This window comes from Mustela nivalis, assembly GCF_964662115.1.
Source record: "Mustela nivalis genome assembly, chromosome: 12".
Taxonomy (NCBI): Eukaryota; Metazoa; Chordata; class Mammalia; order Carnivora; family Mustelidae; genus Mustela; species Mustela nivalis.
The window spans coordinates 22,880,782-22,903,431 of NC_139031.1; the positions used below are offsets into that span (position 1 = coordinate 22,880,782).

Genomic DNA, 22,650 nt, shown 5'->3' on the forward strand with positions numbered 1-22,650 from the left:
TCTCCTTACTGTACTTACTAATAATATCCTTGTTTCACAAGGAAGAGACTGAAGGTTAAAGAGGTTCAGTGCCGTCAGGTCTAAGGCCACACAGCCAGTGTGCGACAGACCGGAACTGAAAAGCGAGGCCAATTCCCAGGTCCCCAGTGCTAAGCATCCCGCCATCCTGCCGCACAGACAGGTCGTGACACGTGAAGCCCCTGAAGTCTTCCACTCTCATCCGTAAGTCAAGAGGTGGTGGGGCGGTTAGAACCACCACGGGCCCGTGAGGAGAGAGAAGGAAGAGGGGAAGTGCCAGGCCCTGTGTCAGGGGGGCACCTAACAAGAGAGCGTCCTGGGGAGGCCCTGTGAGAACTGAAATGGGGCAGCTGGGGGTGGGGTGGGGTGGTGGGGTGGTGGGTGTGAGTGAGGGTGGGGGAATAAAAGCAGAGGGTAGCCAGGCCTTGTTCTTTTACCCAGAATGGAAAGAGGAAACCTTCTGGGGGTCAGGACAGAACAACAGATCAATCACCGAGCTCTCCAAAGTACTTTAGTTAAAAGACCTGGATGGAAAGGGAAGAACAATCAATCCTGGGGGTTGAAACGATGGCTGGATTGGCTCCTCCTGTGGTAGCCAAAAAAAAGACTGGAGAGGGAGCAGATCCTCAGGGGTGAAGATCCAGGCCCCACATCTACACCCAGGAATGACTACAGGGCCAAGATCTCTGAGGTTGCTTCTAAGCTCCAAAAGGCTAAGCAATCCTGCTCGGCTTCCCCGTAGGGGTTCTCTGGGAGACTGAAAGACAGATACCCATGCGAACTGCTGGAAGGAGGTTCTGCAAACCAGAGAAAGGATTCCCCACTACAGGCAAGTGAGCAGCCCTAAGCCCATGGGGTGCAGGCATCTCCCTGCGGAGTGATGACTTGCCTATGCAGAGAACAGATCGCTTGCAGCTGGACGGCCCACATACCCTCCAAATCCCCCGAGAACTTGACACTCCCCCTCTCCTGACAGCTTTCTGCTCTCCTGTGCCCAAAACAAAAATTGGTCCTGGCAGCTCCCCCCCCCCTCCAGCCATGCGGTGGGCCAGGCCACCCCCTGAAGCAGTTTTCTGAGGCAACACCTACCCTCCCTCCTTTCCCTCTGATGATTCCCAAGGCTGTTAACAAACAGGCTGCATGTTTCCCCAGTTCATCCCACTCTTTCCAATCAGCGCTAATTGAACCACTTAACTCAAAGACAATAACATTTGTGTTTCAAACCATTAAGGAAAGCTTCTCAGTTGAGGCATTATGCAGAAGGTCTGCTTGGGGTGGGGGGAGGGGATAGCAGCACACACTCACAGACAAGTGTGCCCACCAGACACACTCAATGTGCAAACATGCACACGACTAACAGCTCCAGGAGAAATTCTGCAGAAGTAGTCAGCTAGGGTCAGGCTGTCTTTCTCAACAGGGTTTCCTAAATTAAAACACACATACACACACACACACACAGAAAAACCACTGCCGGCTCTAACTCAGGGCCTGTGCGCTGATCCTCCCCAACCAAGAGCTGCTACCTCTTGTGTTCTCTGACGTCCAGAAAAGAACAAGAAAGAAGAAAAATGCAGACCTCAGACACCACCATACTTGGCCGCTAGAACCTTTATGGGAGGAGGCAGGGGAGCAGAGAAAGAAGTGCTCCCTCTTGTACCTTTTTGGGCTTTCCTTCCCGTCTCCCCTGTCATAAGGGAAGCCTGTAAGCACCAGCATTACATAAAGGAGAGGTCCATGGGGCACAAAGGTTTGACCATACCACCAAGAACATCCTCTCTGGCAGCTTTGACAGAAACCCTAGGAGGCCCCAGAAACAAAAGGTGGCTCAGGAGTGCTGCTCTGTCCTCAGGAGCTTGGTGGAGAAAGTGAGGACAAAGGGGTGACAGTGACAAGGGAGGAGAGGGAAAGAAGAGCTGAGGAAGGGGAGAGAGGTGGGCCCATGACCCCAGATCAACTTTAACCCTGGGCTGAAGGGCATGAGACTTCAGACAATGAATGGAAAGAGCCCCTGGGTCCCCATCTTAGCTCTGCCACTACTTTCTGCCAGGGAGACTTTCAGGTAAGCCACTTAAATTCTTGAGTTTGTGTTTCCTCCTGGGAAGGGAGTAGATGGGAGCTTCCTTCTAGCTCTCAAACAGCCAGTTCCAACCCCTGGCTCTGTACCTTCAGGCTCTGTTCCATCCCCTCTCCAGCAGGTGCCTCGGCTGCCTGGACCACAGCCTGGAACTCTGGGGCAGCAGTCTGACTTCCCGGGCCTTTGCTCATCTAGTTTGCTTCCCTTTGAGCTTTGGGGCTGTGCCTAGGGAGGAGGGCCTTCTTCTGCCATGGGGTTCCAAGACCGATGCCTTCCCCCTTAAAGTCCCATTGTATAACAGCAAGCCTAATCAGCTCACCCGAAGTTGCTAGATTACAGTCTGTATGCTTTCAGGGATCAGAGAGAAGAGATGCTGTTAGCAGGGAAACAGGCAAATGCTAGTCTGACCTTTAAAAAGGGGAAAAAAGATCAGAGCGAAGGAAAGGAAAAACGGTGAATTCACAAACCACAGGTAAGAAAGCTTAAAGTCTATCCTGCACCAAATCCCAGACCCAGTTGTTGAGATGTGGTCTGTGAGCTCTTAAAAAGCATTGATCTTTAAGAGATGACAGGTTCAGAAACATGAGTGAGACTAACCCTATCTTCTTTGTCGGTGGGGGTCACTAGGCCATACAATGAGGGGGGGTCTACCATAAGCCTGCTTTCCCCAGGGAACTGAACTATTTTGTTTTGGCGGGGGTGTGAAAGGGCATAAAACGATAACCACATGTATCCCTCTCTCAGTTATTTCTCAGCTTTTCTGATGAAGTTAAGGAGAAAGTCTCAGTTTGGTGCTAATCTGTCTTTAACAAAAAGAGGGCATGGCACCCCTCAGGCTCAGGGCCTTGCAGGCAAACAGGCCTTCGCCAGAATTCAGTACCACTGTTCTGTATTCTCCACGTTTATGTTCAAGCTTTCCTCTCATCTACAGCAAGTGATACATTTCCAATTAAGGAAGTTTCCTTTAAAATAACTAATTTCAGAAAGAACACAGAGATTTAAAGCATTAGGGAAATAGCAGTGTGGTGGTGCTTGGATTTGGCAACAGCCTGCAGGTGGTCTAAAAATTCCTGGAGTTTGGGAGATTCTGTTGGGAACTGAACACAGGCAGGCAAGACCAGGGCGGGAGACACTCTGGGGACCCGAGAGTTGCCCAAAGGTTGCCCACTCAACGGCCATTTCTCCTTCTCCCTACTGGCCACTGTCGATCATTTTTTCCTTGTGATAACTGCATGTGAGTCTAATGTTTTTGTTTGTTTCTTTGTTTGTGCCATGGACTTCTCTGGCAGGGAGGGAAGGAAACAGAATAATATTTTTGAATATACAAGTTAAAATGTACAGGATTGCAAAGGAAGTCAACGATGCCAAAAGTTATTAAAATATCTTTTAGAGAGACGCCTGGGTGGCTCAGTTGGTCAAGCAGCTGCCTTTGGCTCAGGTCATGATCCCAGCGTCCTGGGATCGAGTCCCACATCGGGCTCCTTGCTCAGCAGGGAGCCTGCTTCTCCCTCTGTCTCTGCTGCCACTCTGCCTGCCTGTGCTCATGCTCTCTCTCTGGCAAATAAATAAATAAAATCTTTAAAAAAAAAATATCTTTTAGAGAGGTGCCTAGGTGGCTCAGTGGGTTAAGTCTCTGCCTTTGGCTCAGGTCATGATCTCAGGGTCCTGGGACTGAGCCCCACATCGGGCTCTCTGCTCATCGGGGAGCCTGCTTACCCGCCTCTCTCTGCCTGCCTCTCTGCCTACTTGTGATCTCTGGTTATCAAATAAATAAATACAAATTTTAAAAAAAGATAAAAAAAAATCTTTTAGAAGCCACAAAAATCAGGATATAGTAAATAAATGTGTTTCTTTATTAACACACTAAATAACAAGGTCAGAGGTCTAAGAGTTGTAATTTCAAGGCAGTGATAGGAGTAAAGTATTGTGGAATTCCTGCTACTATTATAATATGATTGGAAAATATTTCTGATTTCTTTTGGTCATAAAGTTACAGACATGCTAGTTTTACTGATTTTTTGTTATATTCCTACTCAAAGGAAATGCTAAATTTGAGCTAGAATTTAATAATAAAGATATAATATCTCCCCCATCCAAATACATGGACCCTTTGAATGCCTAGTCTCAGCCAATCATTTGAGTGGAGGAGGAGAGCACACCCTTTGTTAGTCCCACTTAAAGGTGATGTCTCATCTCAATCTGGATAACAAGATATAAGAAGTTAAAGGCATGTGGGGAAGGATATTTTTGTATTTAAAAAAAGAAGGCATAAAATAAACTGTGTTTTCTTGCCTCTGGAGATTGGTGTGTGAGCATCAATGCCTGGCGCTACCATTCTGTAGCCAAGAAAGACACCTGTGGTCATGCTGAGAGAATGCCACAACAGAGAAGATGGGAAGAACGAAGGTGTCTGTTCTGATCTGGGGCCGCATCTCAGTTAAACCAACTCACCCTGGAGCTCCCCTACTTTGGGACTGACGTTTTACATAAGATCATAAATTTCTCGCTTGGATGTTCTATTACTTGCAGCATAAACCATCTATAGCCTAAACACCATGAGCCTTTTCCATGGTTACAGGTCTTTTTACAACCTCCACAACAAAACTAAATAGCCGGATCCCCTCATATTTCTGAGGCTTAGGGATTTCTCTGTATCCCAAGCCCATCTCCGTCTTTTGCCAGCCTCTCGGGCTCTTCAGGGTAGAGCAGGAGAGCGGTCTAATGGGAACTGACAAGATGGAGGCCACAGGGACTGATGACAGGAGAGGATGCCACCCAGAGCATCTGCTTAGAGCTTTCCTCTGGCTGCAGCGACAGAAAGAAGAGTCAGGGTTCATGAAGTCAGTCTAGGGAAGAGGGCGCAGCTGGTCCAGCATAGCTATGAAGGGACAGTCAGAAAGTCTAGGTTTTCAGGTTCTTAAATGGTTCTGATCCAAATATCAGGGCATTATACCGCTCCTGTTCTTTACGAAAGTTTCTCTCTCCCTCCCTCCTCCCCACCGGCAGAACCTATCTGCCTCTAGTTTCCATTTTATCATTGCACCAATTCCTCAATTCATAGCCATAAATCTGATAGAAAGCTTGGAGAGGACATCAGACGGACTCTATAATCTCTGCTAATCCTGTAATCGGGAGCTAAACCCAGGACACAAGTGGATTTGCAAAATAAGGATTTTGGAAACTCAAATGGCATTAGCAGGCCACAGAGACAAATGTACACAATGACCGAACGAGACCCATCAATACAGAAAAAGGCACATTGCTTCTATTCCGCATGAACCACGGGGAACAAGAAAGGACTGAGTGGGAAAAGGCTGAGGAGGTGAGTAAAGCCATCCCTTCTTGAAGGTTCTCTTAAAGCATATAGCAGGTGGGGGAAGTGAAGACAAGCCTCTCTCTTTATTTTAAGTGCTTGTATTGAGTGCTGTGAAATGTGTAAGCCTGATGATTCACAGACCTGTACCCCTGGAGCAAATAATACATTATATGTTAATAAAAATAATTAAAAAATAAATAAAAAATGTTTTTATTATCTTTGTTGAGGTTAAAAACAATGAGTGACTTCAGCAAGGTGAGAGCAAAGAAGGAAGAATTTTTAAAAAGAAGAATGTAGGGGCACTTGGGCAGCTCAGTCAGTTAAATGTCTGCCTACAGCTCAGGTCATGACCCCCAGGTCCTGGGGTCGAGCCCCGCATCAGGCTCCCTGCTCCATAGAGAGTCTGCTTCTCCCTCTCCTGCTGCCTGATGCTCTACTTGTGCTCTCTGTATCTCTCTGTCAAATAAATAAATAAAAATCTTAAAAAAAATAAATAAAAAGCAAGCTGCCTATACATGGGGCCATGCAGAAAATTCCTTGGCCACCAGCTTTCAGAATTTCTGTTACCCTGACCTGCTTGGGGAGGGGACAGGGGTGAGGACAAAGATCTCTATGAGCGAGGCAGGGCTGCGTTTGTCTACAAAGCCCATTTCTTCAGAAGCCTCCCCGTCCCTTTGTGGATGGGGCCTGAATAAATCTTTCTGTGCTACACATCAGGGTGGCAAAGCTCCTCGACCGCACCGAGCAGAGAAGTGAATAACACACAAACCGCAGGGGCCGCTCACTGGCTCAAGTGTGGCTGCAGAGCACCGGGCATGGGAGCTGGGTCTGGGGGAAAACATTCCTTCAGCTGAATGGACATATTTCCCTGGGTTTTCTTCTCCTCAAAGTATCTGGATATGGTGGCACTGAGTCTGTGCGTGAGTCCCTGAATGAGGCAATGTCTGCTCCTCTTGGGGACCAAAGAATGTTCCTGGGGAGAAGCTAAATACAGGCCAGTGCAGGACACCCTGCTCTGCTGGCTTCTTGGTCCCACACACAGCCCCTCTCAGGCCCACAGCCCCTCCTAGAGGTTTCTAATGATAGCAAAGTATTTGTCGGGTGACACTGTCCTACTTAATGGAAACTCCTTACAAAGTGTTGCGATGTTTAGTATGTTATTTAGGACAGACTAAAACATGGGCAACCATATTTTTGGTCATATTTTTGTCCAAAGAGCTGGACATCAGGCCCTTGATCAAAATATTCAAGACTTGGGCGCCTGGATGGCTGAGTCTGTTAAGCGGCTGCCTTCGGCTCAGGTCATGATCCCAGGCTCCTGGGATGGAGCCCTGCATCAGGCTCTCTGCTCAGCGGGAAGCCTGCTTCTCCCACTGCCTGCTGGTACTCTTTATCTCTCTGTCAAATAAATAAATAAAATCTTAAAAAAAATATTCAAGATAGTTTGGGCAAATGACTTACAAAGGGGGTTTTAGCCCTGACAAAGGAGCCACTGAGAGAGAAAGCCAGCAGTGCTGAAAGGAGGGGACAGGGAGAACTGGAGTCCCCTCTGACATGGGCCACGTGAGACAAAATTCAGCCAGTCTCTTGGCTTTCTCCACCAAAGGCACAGCTTAACATGAAGATGTTTAGGGGGTCAGAGACTAAGACACCCCTCTCCCCTGCCCTGCTTACCAGCGCTACTGTGCTCTAGCTTACATGTGAGGCTTTAGAAAAATTCAATACCTACTTAATTCTTCTTCTTCCTAGAAAACAGTATTTAATGAGAATGGGCTGGTTCACCTAAGCAAGCGAGTCAAGGTTATGTGTTTAGAAAACTCATTAATAACAAACAACATTCTTAAAGGGACAGACTCAGACCGAGACAGGAGTGGGCGGGGAGCCAACTCCTCAGGCAGCTCTGAAAGTGGGCTAAGGCTATGGGCGGTGGTGCTGAAGGCCTGAGTTCTGCCTGGCCTATCAGAGTGGGGGCGTCTCTTGGTCTCAAGGCGACAAAGAATTTTCCCCTGCAGCTGCCAGGTACCCAGGAGCAGGGGAGCTTATTCCTGTCCCTCTGCAGATATAGGAGCAAAAGACTGCTTTAAGTGGTTAGGAAACTGAAAAGGCTCAGGCCAGCAGAGGGTCCGGCCCCCTGAGAGCTGGGTGGAGCAGTTGAACACAGTGCCAGACAGTCTCTGTCCTAGCTGAGGTTTCCAGAGAGAATGAGAATGTCCCCAACTGGTTGCTTGTTTGGTCTTTTCCTATTCATCTCTCCTTCACTTACTGTCTCGCGTACATACACGTGGCCTTCAACAGATCCCACAGACTGGCATTTGGGGGCAGACTGCCAGAAGCCACGGCAGGAGGGATGAAGCTGAAATTGCTCCATGCCCCTGGAACCCCAAGATGGTCTCCTCTCCAGGAGGGATCCCAAGGGCGCAATGCCAGCTCCAAAGCACCACCAGGCTGCCAGGCCAGAGGGGCCGGCTGGGGAGGTGGGGGTGGGTAGGGCGGCTGCCCTTCTCTAGCCTGGAGACTGCTCAATTACACAAAGGATCCTTTCAGAGTTACTGGCTGGCAGGGCTCCTAACGGACTCCCCCTCCCCCCATGGTTTGTGCACCGAATACAAATCAAGCAGTCTCACTGGGCTGCCACATACACTGGCCCTAGTCACAAAGAGAGTGATCCAGAATGAGGGCTCCTCCCAGCCAGGCTGCCAGTGTCCAGATACGGTGATAAAAGGCTTCCAGATCCCCAGCTCGTCACCCCACAAAAGCTGGGGCTTTAGCACCCCAGCCATTTCAGTCTGCTGTCCTTCAGAGAAACAGTGTAAAGTAGACCAACGTGACAGGCTCCCCGGGAGCATACTGCTTAGCATTCCCAGCTGGAGGTGAGACAAAATCTGAGAAAGCAGGGTTCATAGCTAGGGGGGTGGTATTCTGAGGTAAAGGAGCTTATGTTTCAAGGTAGTCATGTTACCCTTGAGTATAAACCAACAGATCTATCAGTTCGGGTCAAATTCAACAGTGTGTGAGAGGCAGTAAGAGAAAGAGAGAGAATATGAATATGAGCAGACCAACTGACCAACCAACCAACCGAGGAATTCCAATTCTCTAAATTTGTTAGAGGAACGGAAGGTGCTAGCTTCTTTATTCCATGCGCATCCACCCCAAATTCCTCTAGATACAAAGGTGATTCCCACCGGAAGCATTTGCAGATAGAACTCCTGTTTAAAAACATGGATCAGAGAACAGACTGGAGGGTGGGGAGACAAAACTCCTGAAGAGGCTCACACCACAATGAGAAAGGATGCAGCAGCCTCCAGGAACCTGGGTGTCAGCCAACCTACCCATCAGTCCTTTGATGACTCATGGGGAAGCCAGTGGTGTGAGCTCCGGGCTGGTCTCCTGGTGTTCCCAATGTTACACTCCCCTTCACTCCGAAGGGTAAAGAGCCCGTCCCTCTGTTCAAGGATGGGGGCGGGGGGTGGCACAGTGAGGATGGTCACAACATCACCTAACAGACGAAATCCAAGCCCACATATCTGTTAGAGTCCCTCCAATTCTACCCCTGAAGCTCATTAGATAGGATCAAATGAACCCATATTACGGGCCACAGCAACTGGAACTAGGAAAGCTCTAGCCATGGATGAAGCTAGCAGCATGAAACTGGAAACAATGCAGCAGTTGTGTGAGGCGACTTGATGGCCACACACGCTGACCCACAGAGAAACTGAACAGCAGATCAAGAAGGCTGGCAGAGAAGAGGCAGTGCCCAAATGGCACTGTTCTATAAACCAAGGGGATTAGAGTGGCTTGGAGGCCACACAAGAGATTCAAGAAGAAAATGCTGGAAAGGACACAACAGGTTTCAAGCCAAACTCAACTGACTGAAACAGCGAACGTTCCAACCTGAGCATACTTCTTAAATTCAGTCAGAAATTCCCCAGCGTAAGCATAAAAAGTATGTTCTCATCTCATCCACACTTTCTAAACTAAGTTTTCCCCTGGAGCAGTGAGCTGCTCCTTCAGGGGCCCTCGAACAGTCCCGGGAGGTTAGCTCAAAGCCAAGGGACTGGGGAAAAAAAAAAAAATTCTGCGACACACCCATAGTTGGGGAAAACGGAGTCGCAATATGAAGAAACATGTTCCCTCAAGGCAACAGGGAAAGGAAATCAACGACAAAGCTGGAGAGGGACCCAGGGGGCTTGGGCTCCCAGTCAGGCTCACCGCACAGCTGTTTTTGCATCATCTCTGCCTGAGTGCTTTAAATTAAGAGTTTGTTGATGGAATTGTTTGTTCTTTAGTCATGCAGAATTTGAGGACTGACAGCTAATAGAGATGAGGACCCTGGACACAGGCTCTGGGCTCCTCTCATTGCCCAGCTGGAAGCCCACCGACTGTGCTATAGCACAGGCACTCAGTGGGATATTTATAGCTGCCTTTAAATTTACCCAGCTCTCCATAAAGAGAGGTAATGGGGCGCCCTTTACTGCTGCTAGTGGTGATTGTCCTAACATTCTTTAATTAGCAAAAAGCGTTGGCACAGCCACTTTCAAAGCATTTGATCTTACTGTCCTGGTGTTCCCTATTTCAGGCTCAACAGCCCCCACTCCCTTTGGAGAAAATGCACTTTAGCAAATTTGAAAATGACAGGCACATGTGTATCTGAGCACAGTCAAGTGTATCCGTGCACCCATCCTACTCTTCTGCCCAGGCCTCACACAGCGCAACTGCCAAGAATGTGTGAGTCTCTCCAACTCCACACAACTCTCACCCATGAATCTGTCACCAAGGGGTGAGGAATTCTAAAAATTGAGGACTGGGGAAACCTCAAGGTCACTAGGATCCTCCTCAATTTTCCCGACATAACAAGACCAAACCCTGGTGATTCTTCACCTACCTTTGCAAAGATTTATAGAGCAGGGCTTGGGCTGTTGATATATGGCTAGGGAGGCTTGAGCTCTTATTCACATAGGCCTGAGAATCCTTCCCTTTCCTCTGAAATAATTCACTATTATGATCAAGGTATTGGACACAAGATGGGAAGGGCCTCTGCTTTCATGGGGATGTGTAATAAATAAGCGAACAAACACATAAACAAGATCATTTCAGATAATGGTAAAATAAAACAAGAAAATAAAACCCTTAGCGTAACGTGACTGTGAGTGCTGGGACTATTTTAAGACAAGGCAGTCATGGGAAGTTTCTCCAGAGAACCTGTTCCGGAGAAGCCAACCACCTGAAAAGTAGGGGTAGAACACTCCAGGGGGAGGACAGAGCAAAGGCCCTAATGGGGAGAACAAGCTTAGAGTATCCTAAGAAAAGGAAGAACAGTAGTGCTGAAGCATAGGAAATGAGGAAGATGATAAAAATACGAGGGTTGAGGTGCAGGCAAGGCAAGGATGGCTTAGGGCCTGTGGTCCACGGTAAGCAGTTTGGTTATTACTTCCATTATGAAGGGAAGACACAGGAGCATTTTAAGCAAATCAGTAACAATCTGATAGCATGTCACACAGAGCACTTGGGCGGCTGTGGAGAATACAGTGTAGAGGGCAAGAGTAAAAAGCGATGTCTTTAAGTAGGTAGATTTCTTAGTTTTGAAGAAACGTTCTGTGATCATTTAGGAATGTTTACATTAGGGGAAGCTGGGGGAAGGGTCAGCACTCTTTCTGACCTGTAAGTCAGGAAAGATTTTTTAAAGATTTTATTTATTTATTTGACAGAGAGAGATCACAAGCAGGCAGAGAGAGAGGAGGAAGCAGGCTCCCCGCTGAGCAGACAGCCCGATGTGGGGCTCGATCCCAGGACCCCGGGATCATGACCCGAGCCGAACGCAGAGGCTATAACCCACTGACTGAGCCACCCAGGAGCCCCAGTCAAGAAAGAGCTTAAAAAAAAAAAAATTAACTGATAAGAACAACAAAAACCACCTTCTTATTGTTAATGTAGAACTAAAACGTCTAAATTAAGTATGCTACCAAAAACAGGGAAGTATGGGGAGTGAGGGGGAGAGGAAAAAAGGATTATCTCAATAATTGATTCTGGATAAACTATTTCATTTCTACACTAGTTTCCATATGAGGAAATAATAGCTGCTAAGACAGACTGCGTTCTCCCTTACTTCCTTCTGGTCCAGGAATAGCACACAGTAGCTACAGTTACTAATCCTACTTCACACACGAAGAATTCGAGCCATACGCAGTATGCAAGAGGCAGAAGCAGGACTTGAACCTAGGCGTCTAACTCCAGAATACTCTCATAACCACCACTACAATGCTCACCAGCGCACGTGCAAGCACACACACACCCCGCCTCTTCCTCTCAAGCTCCAAACTCTCTTGTAAGAGTCAGTTTGGGGGAAAAACTTGTTTGAGCTTCTCCCAACAAAAAAATGAACCCATTTATACACACCTGGCAAATCTGTCCATGAAAAGGTTAACTGCAGGCAGGGAGCCCTACCTAAGGATCAATTTTACAGTGGTGATACGTGAAAAGCCATTCTACGCGTAACTCCCATACCCGCTGGACTCTGATCTTAAGGCATCTTTTAATCTTCAACAAGCAGAATGTTCGCCATTTATGTGAGACAGTTATACATGAGCCAGATTTTGTAGTAATGTCAAAAGGTACTTCTAGTATTACTGGTAAATGCTTAAATGTCCTAAGATCTTTGGGATAAAATCTAGAGGCCCGATAAAGAAAGAGTGAGCAAATTACCAAGACAAGGAATCAGGAGAAGCATAAAGTAAACAACAAGACGCACATGCCTTAAGTCTGTCTGGTCGACCTGCCCCCTCCACTTGGCTCAGATGCTCTGTCCTAACTGTGGAGCTTACCAAGGGACTCCCTCCCTTCCCCGTGGCCGCCCAGCTTACATGGCACACCTCTACTCCTCCAGCACAGGTGTGTGGGGGAACCACACTACAGGTTGTCAGATGTACCCTTCTCTTCCTCTGCCTCTTAAGTGGCAGCTCACAGTGGTTTGGAAGGTGGGCACTAGACAGATCTGAGACTGAAACCTGGTGCAGTCACTGTCGTAAGCTGAATGAACCCACAGAAAAATACATCCACATCCTAATCCCCAGATCTGTGACTATTACCCTATTTGGAAAAAGGGTCTTTGCAGATATAATTAAGGATCCTGTGATGAGATCATCCTGGATTGCCCAGGTCAGCTCTAAATCTAATGATAAGTATCCTTATAAGTCACAAAGCAGAGAGAGAAAGAGAGAGAGAATGTAAGAGTCAACATGACCACACAGGCAGAGATCGAAGTGATGCAGCCACAAGTCAAGGAATGCGGCTGTCACCAGAAGCTGGAAGTGGCAGAGAACAGATTCTCCCCTAGGGCCCTTGGAGGGAGCATGGCCTTGCCAGATTTTGTGATTTTAGCCTCCAGAACCGTGAGATAATACATTACTGATGTTTCAAGCCACCAAATATTTGGTTATTTGTTATGACAGCCTCAAGAAACTACCACGGTCACTTACTAATTCTGTGACCCCGAGAAGGCGGCTTAAATTCATCTGCAGAATTGGGAGTCTAATGATACCCACCATATGAAAGCTGTGAGGATTACATGTGTAAGAACTCCCAAGTAAAAACCGCTGTTCACATCATTACTGTTACTGCCATATAAAAGGAGTTAAAGAGAAGGCCAGAATATAAGAGCCTGTAGTGGGCCAGTGCACCCCCAGAGGTGAACATTTCTAAGGCTTCTGGCTGGACCTCTGGTGTGTTTGAACACACAGGAGGTTGTGGCTAAAATGGGCACCAAACCGACTATTCCAAAAGAGGAGACCGTGGGGGGCACTGGGAGGTTTCTCCCTTCACTCAGGCCTGGCAGCCCACAAAGAAACTGTAAGCCCTAGGAAACTAGCCTCAGGAGAGGGAAAGGCCCTTCCCTTCTAGAGTTTTTTCTGCCATTCTTATTAAGCATCTTGTCTCTTCTTTGCCAAGGTTTTTGCAAATTGCTCTGGATGGGACCTGCAGAGAAAGTGCTTTTTTGTCTACTTCCTTCTGACTTTCTTGAAGACCAGAGTCCTTGGGGGAAAAGAACAGTGGATTCTGAGGGCGTGTGGAAGAGTGGGTCCTTCTAGAACAATTGTGTCACCTTGACTCATTGGGCTCAAGGACTAAAATCCATTTCCTTTATGACTGTGTGCAGTAACAGCACAGCCATGGCTTTGCTAAAGGACCACAGCCAAGAAAACGAATATTTACTATTATTTTGCAATGGTGACCTTATCCACTAAAGACTTCATGACCTGCTCACCCTGCAGGGGGAGTTGCATACATGGGGGAGAGGGAGAGATGCAAACGCAAGGGGGCTCGGGTATACATGATGTGTTCACTGCCTTGGGTAAGTGGTGACCATTTCCATACAGATGGTTTCTTATACTGTTCTGTTGTTGCTAATTCACCAATCAACTGATGTCTTTCCTTCATTTGTGGAGGAAAATTTCCATACAATTTTTTCTCTTCCTTCCTTCCTTTCTGAAACCATTTTCTTCCTTTGCTCAAATGGAAGAATAAAAAGTACAAAAATGGAAAAGGTGCTTGAGTAGGGTTTGGCAGCCCAATGGTACTGAAAATGGGAACTAGAGATTCAGAGCATCTGTGCTCTTCTACTGATGGACCTATCATAAGGGACCCAAAAGCCTGTTGGGAGGCCAAGATAGTAGCCTGCCGAAGATTGCTCACTCCTGGCAAACCCTATGAGGCATTGTGGACATCTAGTGGCTGCTCGGGATAATGGTGCCAAGCCTGCTGCATGTCAGGGTGCAGAGTAGTCTAGCTCTGAGCTTTACCATGAGTCCAATTACCCTGGCTGAGTGAGGTAGTCCTGGGTTCCCTTAGAGTGAGTTCCCTGGGGGTTCATTTCTTTTTCTTCTTATTAGGATTCCAAAGTCACTCAGAATGGCAGATTGGTTCTATCGAAGACCCATCTTGATCCCAGTCCAACAAAGTATAATGACAGCATCTGCATGTAAGGCCACAGAAGACAGGCATTTGGAAATATCTTCAAGCCCCAGGCTTCAGTGCTAATACACTATTGCATGTATGCGACTGATGGATGGAGCTCAGAAATGACAGACTCTGATGTAGTCAATCATGTGGCTTTAGGCAAGTCACTATGCTTCTCTGAACTTTATTAATGACAATAATGAGAGGTCGAGTCCAGATGATCTCCAAGATACCTTTAACTTTTAACATTCTGTGATCCATCAGCCTTTTTAGTAGCTGGGAAAACAAAGTGTGATCTACTCTGCTCTGGCACTGTGATCTCTAGATTAAACTAAAAGAAGCACTCTCTTCCACTGTGTGGCTCATTTCCAAGTCTTGGCTATCATCCCAATGGATCAACCTTCTTCACATATCTATGTATCTGACAAGAGGTGGGAACCAGGGATTATGAGAGCTGGTGGGAATATTCTAGTCTATTTCCTTCAGATGAAGAAACCAATGTTTGGGGCTGTTTTAAGATGTGTAACAGTGGCAGAAAGGAAAGTAGAACTCCGGTATCCCAACTTAAGGGCAGGTACCAAGTTGCGAACAAAAGCTTTGCCTCATTAGTGCCTGGCTTCTTCAGTTCTCTCTGGCTTTGTCACAGCAGTCTTTCTGTGTGAAATCACAAGTGATAGCATTCTCAACCCAGTGTTTCTTCCTTCTCTTCGTCTCAAAGTTGAAGCCTTCCTCTTCTCTGTTTCCAGGTTGCACCACTCCAAATCAAGGGAGCTATCAGAACCCGGGGCTGTGAAGAGCAACGGATGATGGCCAGATGACATTCAGGTCACAGGGTTAGAGGTTTCGGAGCTGCTCTTGGTTAAGAGGCTGTGGGCCCCCATGGCTCCAGAGCCGCCTCAGTCTAGCCCACAGCTTCTATGGTGCGCTCTCAGCTCAGCTGGCCTATGGAGGGCAAAGCAGCCCCGTCAAGAACTCCACGTGCTGCACTAAGCTTGGGCATATTCATGGTCATCCATCACTCACAAATATTTACTGGGAGACAACCTCATTACTAAGTACTGGTTTGACCCAAGGCAGCCCACCCTTCTATCCACCTACACAGTATGGGGCCACCACCTTTTATTAGCAGTGCCCGGAGTGAAGAGATGGGGTCTGAATTTGCCTGCACTGGCAGGAAATAGTCTGGGCAGATCCCCTCTTTCGCCTAAGGAGGTAAAGGGAGTCATATTCCAGGGTGCCATTAGTCCTTGGCCGGGGTGCCCGCTGGCATCCTACCAGCTCGATGGCAGCTGTGGAAAGGACGGGAACCATTCACTGGTGGGCTTCTGATTCTCCGCCCAGATCCCTGTCAGGATAGGATTTACATTCCCTGGTCTGTAAACTGGTAGGGTCCTGCTTGAAGCTGATGATGTACAGATGGGGCTTTACAAGAAAGCAAAAGAAGCCACCAAAGAGCCTAGATGAAGCTTAGTATCAGGGTCTGACTCACCTCCACTTCTCTCATTCTTTCTCTTGACTAGTCACTGGGAGTAAAACAAATTGAAAGATATATTTTCTCAGCCCTTCCTCTCCCACCCTCTGTTCTATTTCTCACATACCCTTCACTGAATTCTTTTTTTTATACAGCCACCCCACTCCCACTTCTGTCATTTACTTTCTGCAACGTAAACACAACACTTCTGCCAGTGATGAAAACACTGGGCTCAGGGTTAGAGGACTGGACTGAAATGCTGGCTCTATTGTTTTGTGGATGTATGACCTTAAGCGTATTATTTGCCTGCCCAAGATCAGGACCTCCACCTGTAAAATGGAGGCAATTATGGCAATTACTTCACTGGAGAAACAAAGATTAAACAAGGGTACAGGAAGATCTCTTTCTCTCTCCATCCAACCATCTATTCTTACTACAGTGGAGAGCAGTAGTAGATAAACATCCTAGCAAGTGACTTTTGAGGTGGATAAGTGAAACCAGAATTCTCATCTACTGGGAGCAAACTGGAGAATTACCTCCAAGCCCAAGTTTCTACACATCCGCTACCTGCCAGGGTTCAAATCTTGGTTCTGCCACTTACTGTGTAAATTTAGGCAACATATTAACTATTATAGTTGTTACTATTTTACTGCAAATTCATGATCAAAAAATCTTGGTAATCAATGGGGAATCTAGCTTGCTTTTAGTAGATCTGTTTCTAGGAATTCAAGAATTCCCTGGTATATTTAAGGGCCTATTCCCTAAACCAGGTTACTGGGCAGCAGACAATCCTGAGATACCCGCGGGGCAGAATGCTGAGAGCTAGGAAACCCACGACCTCCTCATCCTTTGGCATTAGCCCACATGCAGGAGATGGGGGTTTAACCTAAGGCGCAAGCTTGTCAAGGTGGAGGGGCGGGGCACAAGGGAGGAGAGTCTGGAGGCAGCCCCTCCCCACCCCGCCCACAAAGAAGCAATACTAAACCAATGCCATATTCTAGCGCTTTCCCAGGGCTTAGCCACAGATGGCTCCACCCCCACTAGGCAGAGAAAAGGGCAGTCTTTTTCAGGGGGAAAAGGCTGACCTAGTCCTGCTCTCCTGCACCGGTCTGTCCAATGCCCCAGGGTTTCTCTTCCCCAGAAGTGGGAGCAGGTTGTCAGCAGTTCTTCTCAGGGAGATGCAGCAACAAAGAGGAGCTAGTGAAGCACTGGGGTAGAAGCCTTTAAGACCCACCCCTCTCCATTCACCCGGCTTGGGGAGGGGAAAGGGCGACTCAGGACGGCGAGGAAAAAGAGTGAGAAGTGTTGGCTGAGGCTCCGTGAGTGAACGGATTCTCCCGTGGTTTCGCGGAGTTCATCTCAATCCTTCACGCCGGCTGCTCTGCTGTCCCATGTCGTTATTGCCCGGGTTCCTCGCACTTGGTCTTTCCTTCCACCTTCTGCCCTCCCTGCAACCCTCATTAAGAAAACTATCATTTCAAAGTTAAAACCGAGGAGCGGTGAGGAAATTTGCAAGAAAAGGGGCAGGACAAAGAGGCACCCGTGCAGTAGCACGGGGCGGGCCGCGGAGCCCAGGCTCTCGGTCCTCTGGCTCCAAGCGGCCCCAGCCACCCCCGCGTCCACACCGTGCAGCTCGGAACTCCGCGTATGCTGCCCGGGCTGCGCGGCCAGGCGCCCCGTCAGCGGTCGGTGGGGGTGAGGATGACGCGGTCCGGGCGGGAGGCCGGCCAACTGCAGCAGCCCCGCCGGGCCGCCCGCTTCCCGGCCCCCTGAGCCCACCGCGTCCGGAGCCGGAGGGGGCCCGGCGCCCGGGGGCGGGGCACGGGCCGCGGTCTCTCCCGCCGCAGCCCCGCCGCTCCAGCCTATCAGCGGCCACCCGGCGGCTCCCTCGGCTGGACCAAAATAGCTGCGAACGCCTGCGACTTGCGCGCGGCCTCTCACTTGACGCTCACTCCGGCTCGCTCGCCCGCTCCGCTCCGCTCCTCTAGAGGGGGCGGGGAGGAAGCGCCGGGGAGGGGGGTGGGGGGTGGGGGAGAGAGAGGAAGGAGGAAGGAAGGGAGGAAGGAAGGAAGGAAGGGAGGGAGGGAGTCGGACGGAGGCGCGGAGCTCGGGGCTGCGCGGCGCGGCGCTGGAAGGCGCCGGCGTTAACCCCTCGAGGGCAGGCAGCGGAGGGGGAGCGGTGTTCATACATAAGAGCACTGCATCACGCTAATCTTCTCCCCAGAACAGTATGCGTCAGCAGTACATTCACGTTCTGACTGAAGGACAAAAGGATGAGAGAGCAGTCTGCGTGGCTGCTGCCTGCAACACCGCGAGCCCGGCGCGAGGAGGAGACGGTGGGCGCCGAGCGCAGGGGCCCCGCTGCTGCCGCCGCCGCCGCCGCTAGCGAGCGCGGACCATGTTCTCGGGCTCCGGAGCGTTCCCCGCAGCCGCGACCCCCGCTGCTCACGCCACCGCCGCCGCCGCCGCCGCCGCCAGCGCTCGGGCCGCTGCAGCAGTCCGCGGGCGGCGCAGCCACTGAAGGCGCCGCGAGCCAAAGCCCGGAACTCGCTGCCTCCGCACAAAGCCAGAGCCGGCGGCGCGCCGGGGGCCCGGCTGCGGCGGGCGGCGGCGGGCGGTTGCGCGCCACCGGGGGCTGAGGCCGCCGCCGCCGCCGCCGCCGCCGGACCCGCGCCCGCCCCCGGACTCCCTGAAGGGGCCTGCGGTACGGGCGCGACCCGGCCGCCGCGCGCTCCTCCGGCCCGCGGAGCGGGTCCCCGCGCTGCCTCCACGCCGCTGACCCGCGGGGGCTGGACGAACTGCTGCTCCTCACGCCGGCACGCGGCGGACTAGGAAACTAAGCCCGGTTTTGGTTCTTTTTAACCCTTCCGAGAAGAGGCGAGGAAAGAAGGGGGTGTGTGTCTGGGGAGGGCGAAGGAGCCTCGAACACCTCCTCTTAACTCTCGCAGCCCCGCGAGCGAACGACTGCACCAGCTGCCTCCGGTCGGGAGCCGCCGACACAAGGCGGGGGGGCAGCGCGGCAGCAGCAGCGAGCCAGCGAGCGCGGCCTGGGAGGCTTCGGGGCGCCCCTTTACCCCCGCCGGGCGGCAGCCGCGGGAGCGGGCTGGGGGCGCCGGAGGCACGCTCCGGCGATGAAGCGGCATCCCCCGCGGCTGGTGCGAGCCGGTGCCAGGGTCCAAGGACAAAGCAGGGAAGCGCTGGTGGCGCCGCTCCTCGGGCTGAGGGGGGGGCATGCACCTGCATAGCCCGCCGGGCCTTGGCTCTCTCCGGCGCGCCTCAACTCCGCCGCTCCGCCGTAGCCTGCTCGGGATTTACTAGAAGCCATTTTGTCTCCCCCACCCCTCCCCTCCCCACCCCTCCCCTCTGCCCTCCCTACCCCCTCGACTTCCCCCCTTTGTTAATTAAAACTAAGAAGTAAGAATGGCAACGACGTGGCCGGCTCCCGTGGAGAACGCTTAAGGACACCACGCCAATTCCTTCCTTCCGAGGTAGGTGACAGCGACTCACTGGGTGGGGATGGTTGCCTCGGGGGAGAGAAAGTCGCGGCGTTCCGAGGGTTTGCCTTGAGGGGAGGCTGGAGACGGGGGCCACGCTTTAGTTGGGCATGATCCCCCCCCCCCCCCGCCGCGCCCCCCGCTGGTCTGTTCCGTCTCTCTAATCGCCCCCTCCCCACCTCCTTCTCCAGATGGAAAGAGGAGCTCCTAGCTCATTTAAGCCGGGGTAGGGCTGGTTCTCCTTCCGAGCCAAAATCCCAGGCGATGGTGAATTATGAACGTGCCACACCATGAAGCTCTTGTGGCAGGTAACTGTGCACCACACCTGGAATGCCGTCCTGCTCCCCGTAGTCTACCTCGCGGCGCAAGTGTGGATTCTGTGTGCAGCCATCGCCGCTGCCGCCTCCGCCGGGCCCCAGAACTGCCCATCCGTTTGCTCGTGCAGTAACCAGTTCAGCAAGGTGGTGTGCACCCGCCGGGGCCTCTCCGAGGTCCCTCAGGGTATCCCCTCCAACACCCGGTACCTCAACCTCATGGAAAACAACATCCAGATGATCCAGGCCGACACCTTCCGCCACCTCCACCACCTGGAGGTCCTGCAGCTGGGCAGGAACTCCATCCGGCAGATCGAGGTGGGGGCCTTCAACGGCCTGGCCAGCCTCAACACCCTGGAGCTGTTCGACAACTGGCTGACGGTCATCCCCAGTGGGGCCTTTGAGTACCTGTCCAAGCTGCGGGAGCTCTGGCTTCGCAACAACCCCATCGAAAGCATCCCCTCTTATGCCTTCAACCGGGTGCCCTCCCTCATGCGCCTGGACTTGGGGGAGCTCAAGAAGCTGGAGTATATCTCCGAGGGCGCTTTTGAGGGACTGTTCAACCTCAAGTACCTGAACTTGGGCATGTGCAACATTAAAGATATGCCCAATCTCACCCCCTTGGTGGGGCTGGAAGAGCTGGAGATGTCAGGCAACCACTTCCCTGAGATTAGGCCTGGCTCCTTCCATGGCCTAAGCTCCCTCAAGAAGCTGTGGGTCATGAACTCACAGGTCAGCCTGATTGAGCGAAATGCTTTTGATGGGCTGGCCTCGCTTGTGGAACTCAACTTGGCCCACAATAACCTCTCTTCTTTGCCCCATGACCTCTTCACCCCACTGAGGTACCTGGTGGAGTTGCACCTGCACCACAATCCTTGGAACTGCGATTGTGACATTCTGTGGCTAGCCTGGTGGCTTCGGGAGTACATACCCACCAATTCTACCTGCTGTGGCCGCTGTCACGCTCCCTTGCACATGCGGGGCCGCTACCTGGTGGAGGTGGACCAGGCCTCCTTCCAGTGCTCTGCCCCCTTCATCATGGATGCCCCGCGGGACCTCAACATCTCCGAGGGTCGGATGGCAGAACTTAAGTGTCGGACTCCCCCCATGTCCTCCGTGAAGTGGCTGCTGCCCAATGGGACAGTGCTCAGCCACGCCTCCCGCCACCCAAGGATCTCTGTCCTCAACGACGGCACCTTGAACTTTTCCCACGTGCTGCTCTCAGACACTGGGGTATACACATGCATGGTGACCAATGTGGCCGGTAACTCCAACGCTTCGGCCTACCTCAACGTGAGCACGGCCGAGCTCAACACCTCCAACTACAGCTTCTTCACCACTGTCACAGTGGAGACCACCGAGATCTCACCTGAGGATACAACGCGCAAGTACAAGCCTGTTCCTACTACGTCCACTGGTTATCAGCCGGCGTATACCACCTTTACCACGGTGCTGATCCAGACCACCCGTGTGCCCAAGCAGGTACCCGCGACAGACACCAATGATAAGATGCAGACCAGCCTGGATGAAGTCATGAAGACCACCAAGATCATCATTGGCTGCTTTGTGGCAGTGACTCTGCTAGCTGCCGCCATGTTGATTGTCTTCTATAAACTTCGCAAGCGGCACCAGCAGAGGAGTACAGTCACAGCCGCCCGGACAGTTGAGATTATCCAGGTGGATGAAGACATCCCAGCGGCAGCGTCTGCAGCGGCAACAGCAGCTCCATCCAGTGTATCAGGTGAGGGGGCAGTAGTGCTGCCCACAATTCATGACCATATTAACTACAACACCTACAAACCAGCACATGGGGCCCACTGGACAGAAAACAGCCTGGGGAACTCTCTGCACCCCACAGTCACCACAATCTCTGAACCTTATATAATTCAGACCCATACCAAGGACAAGGTACAGGAAACTCAAATATGACTCCCCCTCCCCCCAAAAACTTATAAAATGCAATAGAATGCACACACACACACATACACACACACACACACACGAGACAGCAACTTTTGTACAGAGTGGGGAGAGACTTTTTCTTGTATATGCTTATATATTAAATCTATGGGCTGGTAAAAGAAACAGATTATATTAAAATTTAAAAACAAAAAATCAAAACAAAACTATTTTCTAACTTGTAAGTTCTATTTAAAGGGGGAGTGGGGTTCTTGGGAACGCTGTGGGGCTGAAGCTGCAAGTCAACCTGCTATGATGCCAGAAGGGATTTCTGATCTGAGGCTGAAACTGCTAAGCTAAGCTAAAACAAACATCCCTAAAGAGGTGTGGGCTGCTGAGGGGTGGGGGGCAGGCTGCCATGTTTTAGAAGATGCTTCATAGCATACAGGACTACCATTTCTATAGACACCTTTCTTAAGCTGAGAGCTGTCTTTGCAGATTTATCTTATTTTAAAAATACAAAAAAAGCACCAAGAATTTGTACTGTGCCAAAATGTTGAGAGGCAATAATTTTTTTTCTTCAGAAGCCGAGGGGAAGATAGCTCTGTAACTGTGTTTTAAACAGGAAAACCACCAAAATTCAAATGACTCCCTCGAGGGGCTCAGTCTTTCCGTCTGTCCTTGTGCACATGTCCCCTGGGTTTGTGCACTGGGACACGCGTGTGCCCCGCCTGACAGCGCGCCTCGGGAAGGAGCAGAGAAGGAAGGGAGCTGGCGTAGCTCTCAGTCAAATGCTTTCACATTGCACCAGATTCCTGCAGATGGGTTTAACCCACTCTTTGTGGGGCATGTGTCTATTCAGGGTTTCCCTTGAGAGGGAGGAGGCCCCTAAAGGGGGTGCGGCAGCAGAGGGGGGTGGGAAGGGAGAGCAGAAGCAGAGAGAATGTATTCACAGGAGGCCATAAATTAGCATTGTGCCATGTCCACCTGTTGTTCCCGGTATCTGACAAATGATTGTAGACAATGATGGCATTTTATGATTTTTCATAAAGGTTTTGTTTGTTTTAAGGTGGAGAAGGAGGAGAGGCTGGGACTGGGGAGCTTGGGGGAGTGGA

The 22,650-nt window shown here is 50.7% G+C and overlaps 2 protein-coding genes across 2 annotated transcripts in view; one reads left to right on the plus strand and one right to left on the minus strand.

Moving 5' to 3' along the window:
- The window catches only part of SND1 (staphylococcal nuclease and tudor domain containing 1), a 411,376-nt gene that overhangs the window by 40,719 nt on the left and 348,007 nt on the right, over positions 1–22,650 (minus strand). The gene's annotated exons all lie outside the window — the stretch shown is intronic.
- Positions 18,656–21,762, plus strand: LRRC4 (leucine rich repeat containing 4). The gene is made up of 2 exons (XM_082694085.1): positions 18,656–19,316; positions 19,514–21,762. Exon 2 carries the CDS (start codon positions 19,613–19,615, stop codon positions 21,563–21,565), a length of 1,953 nt encoding a protein of 650 aa, XP_082550211.1. The 5' UTR covers positions 18,656–19,316; positions 19,514–19,612; the 3' UTR covers positions 21,566–21,762.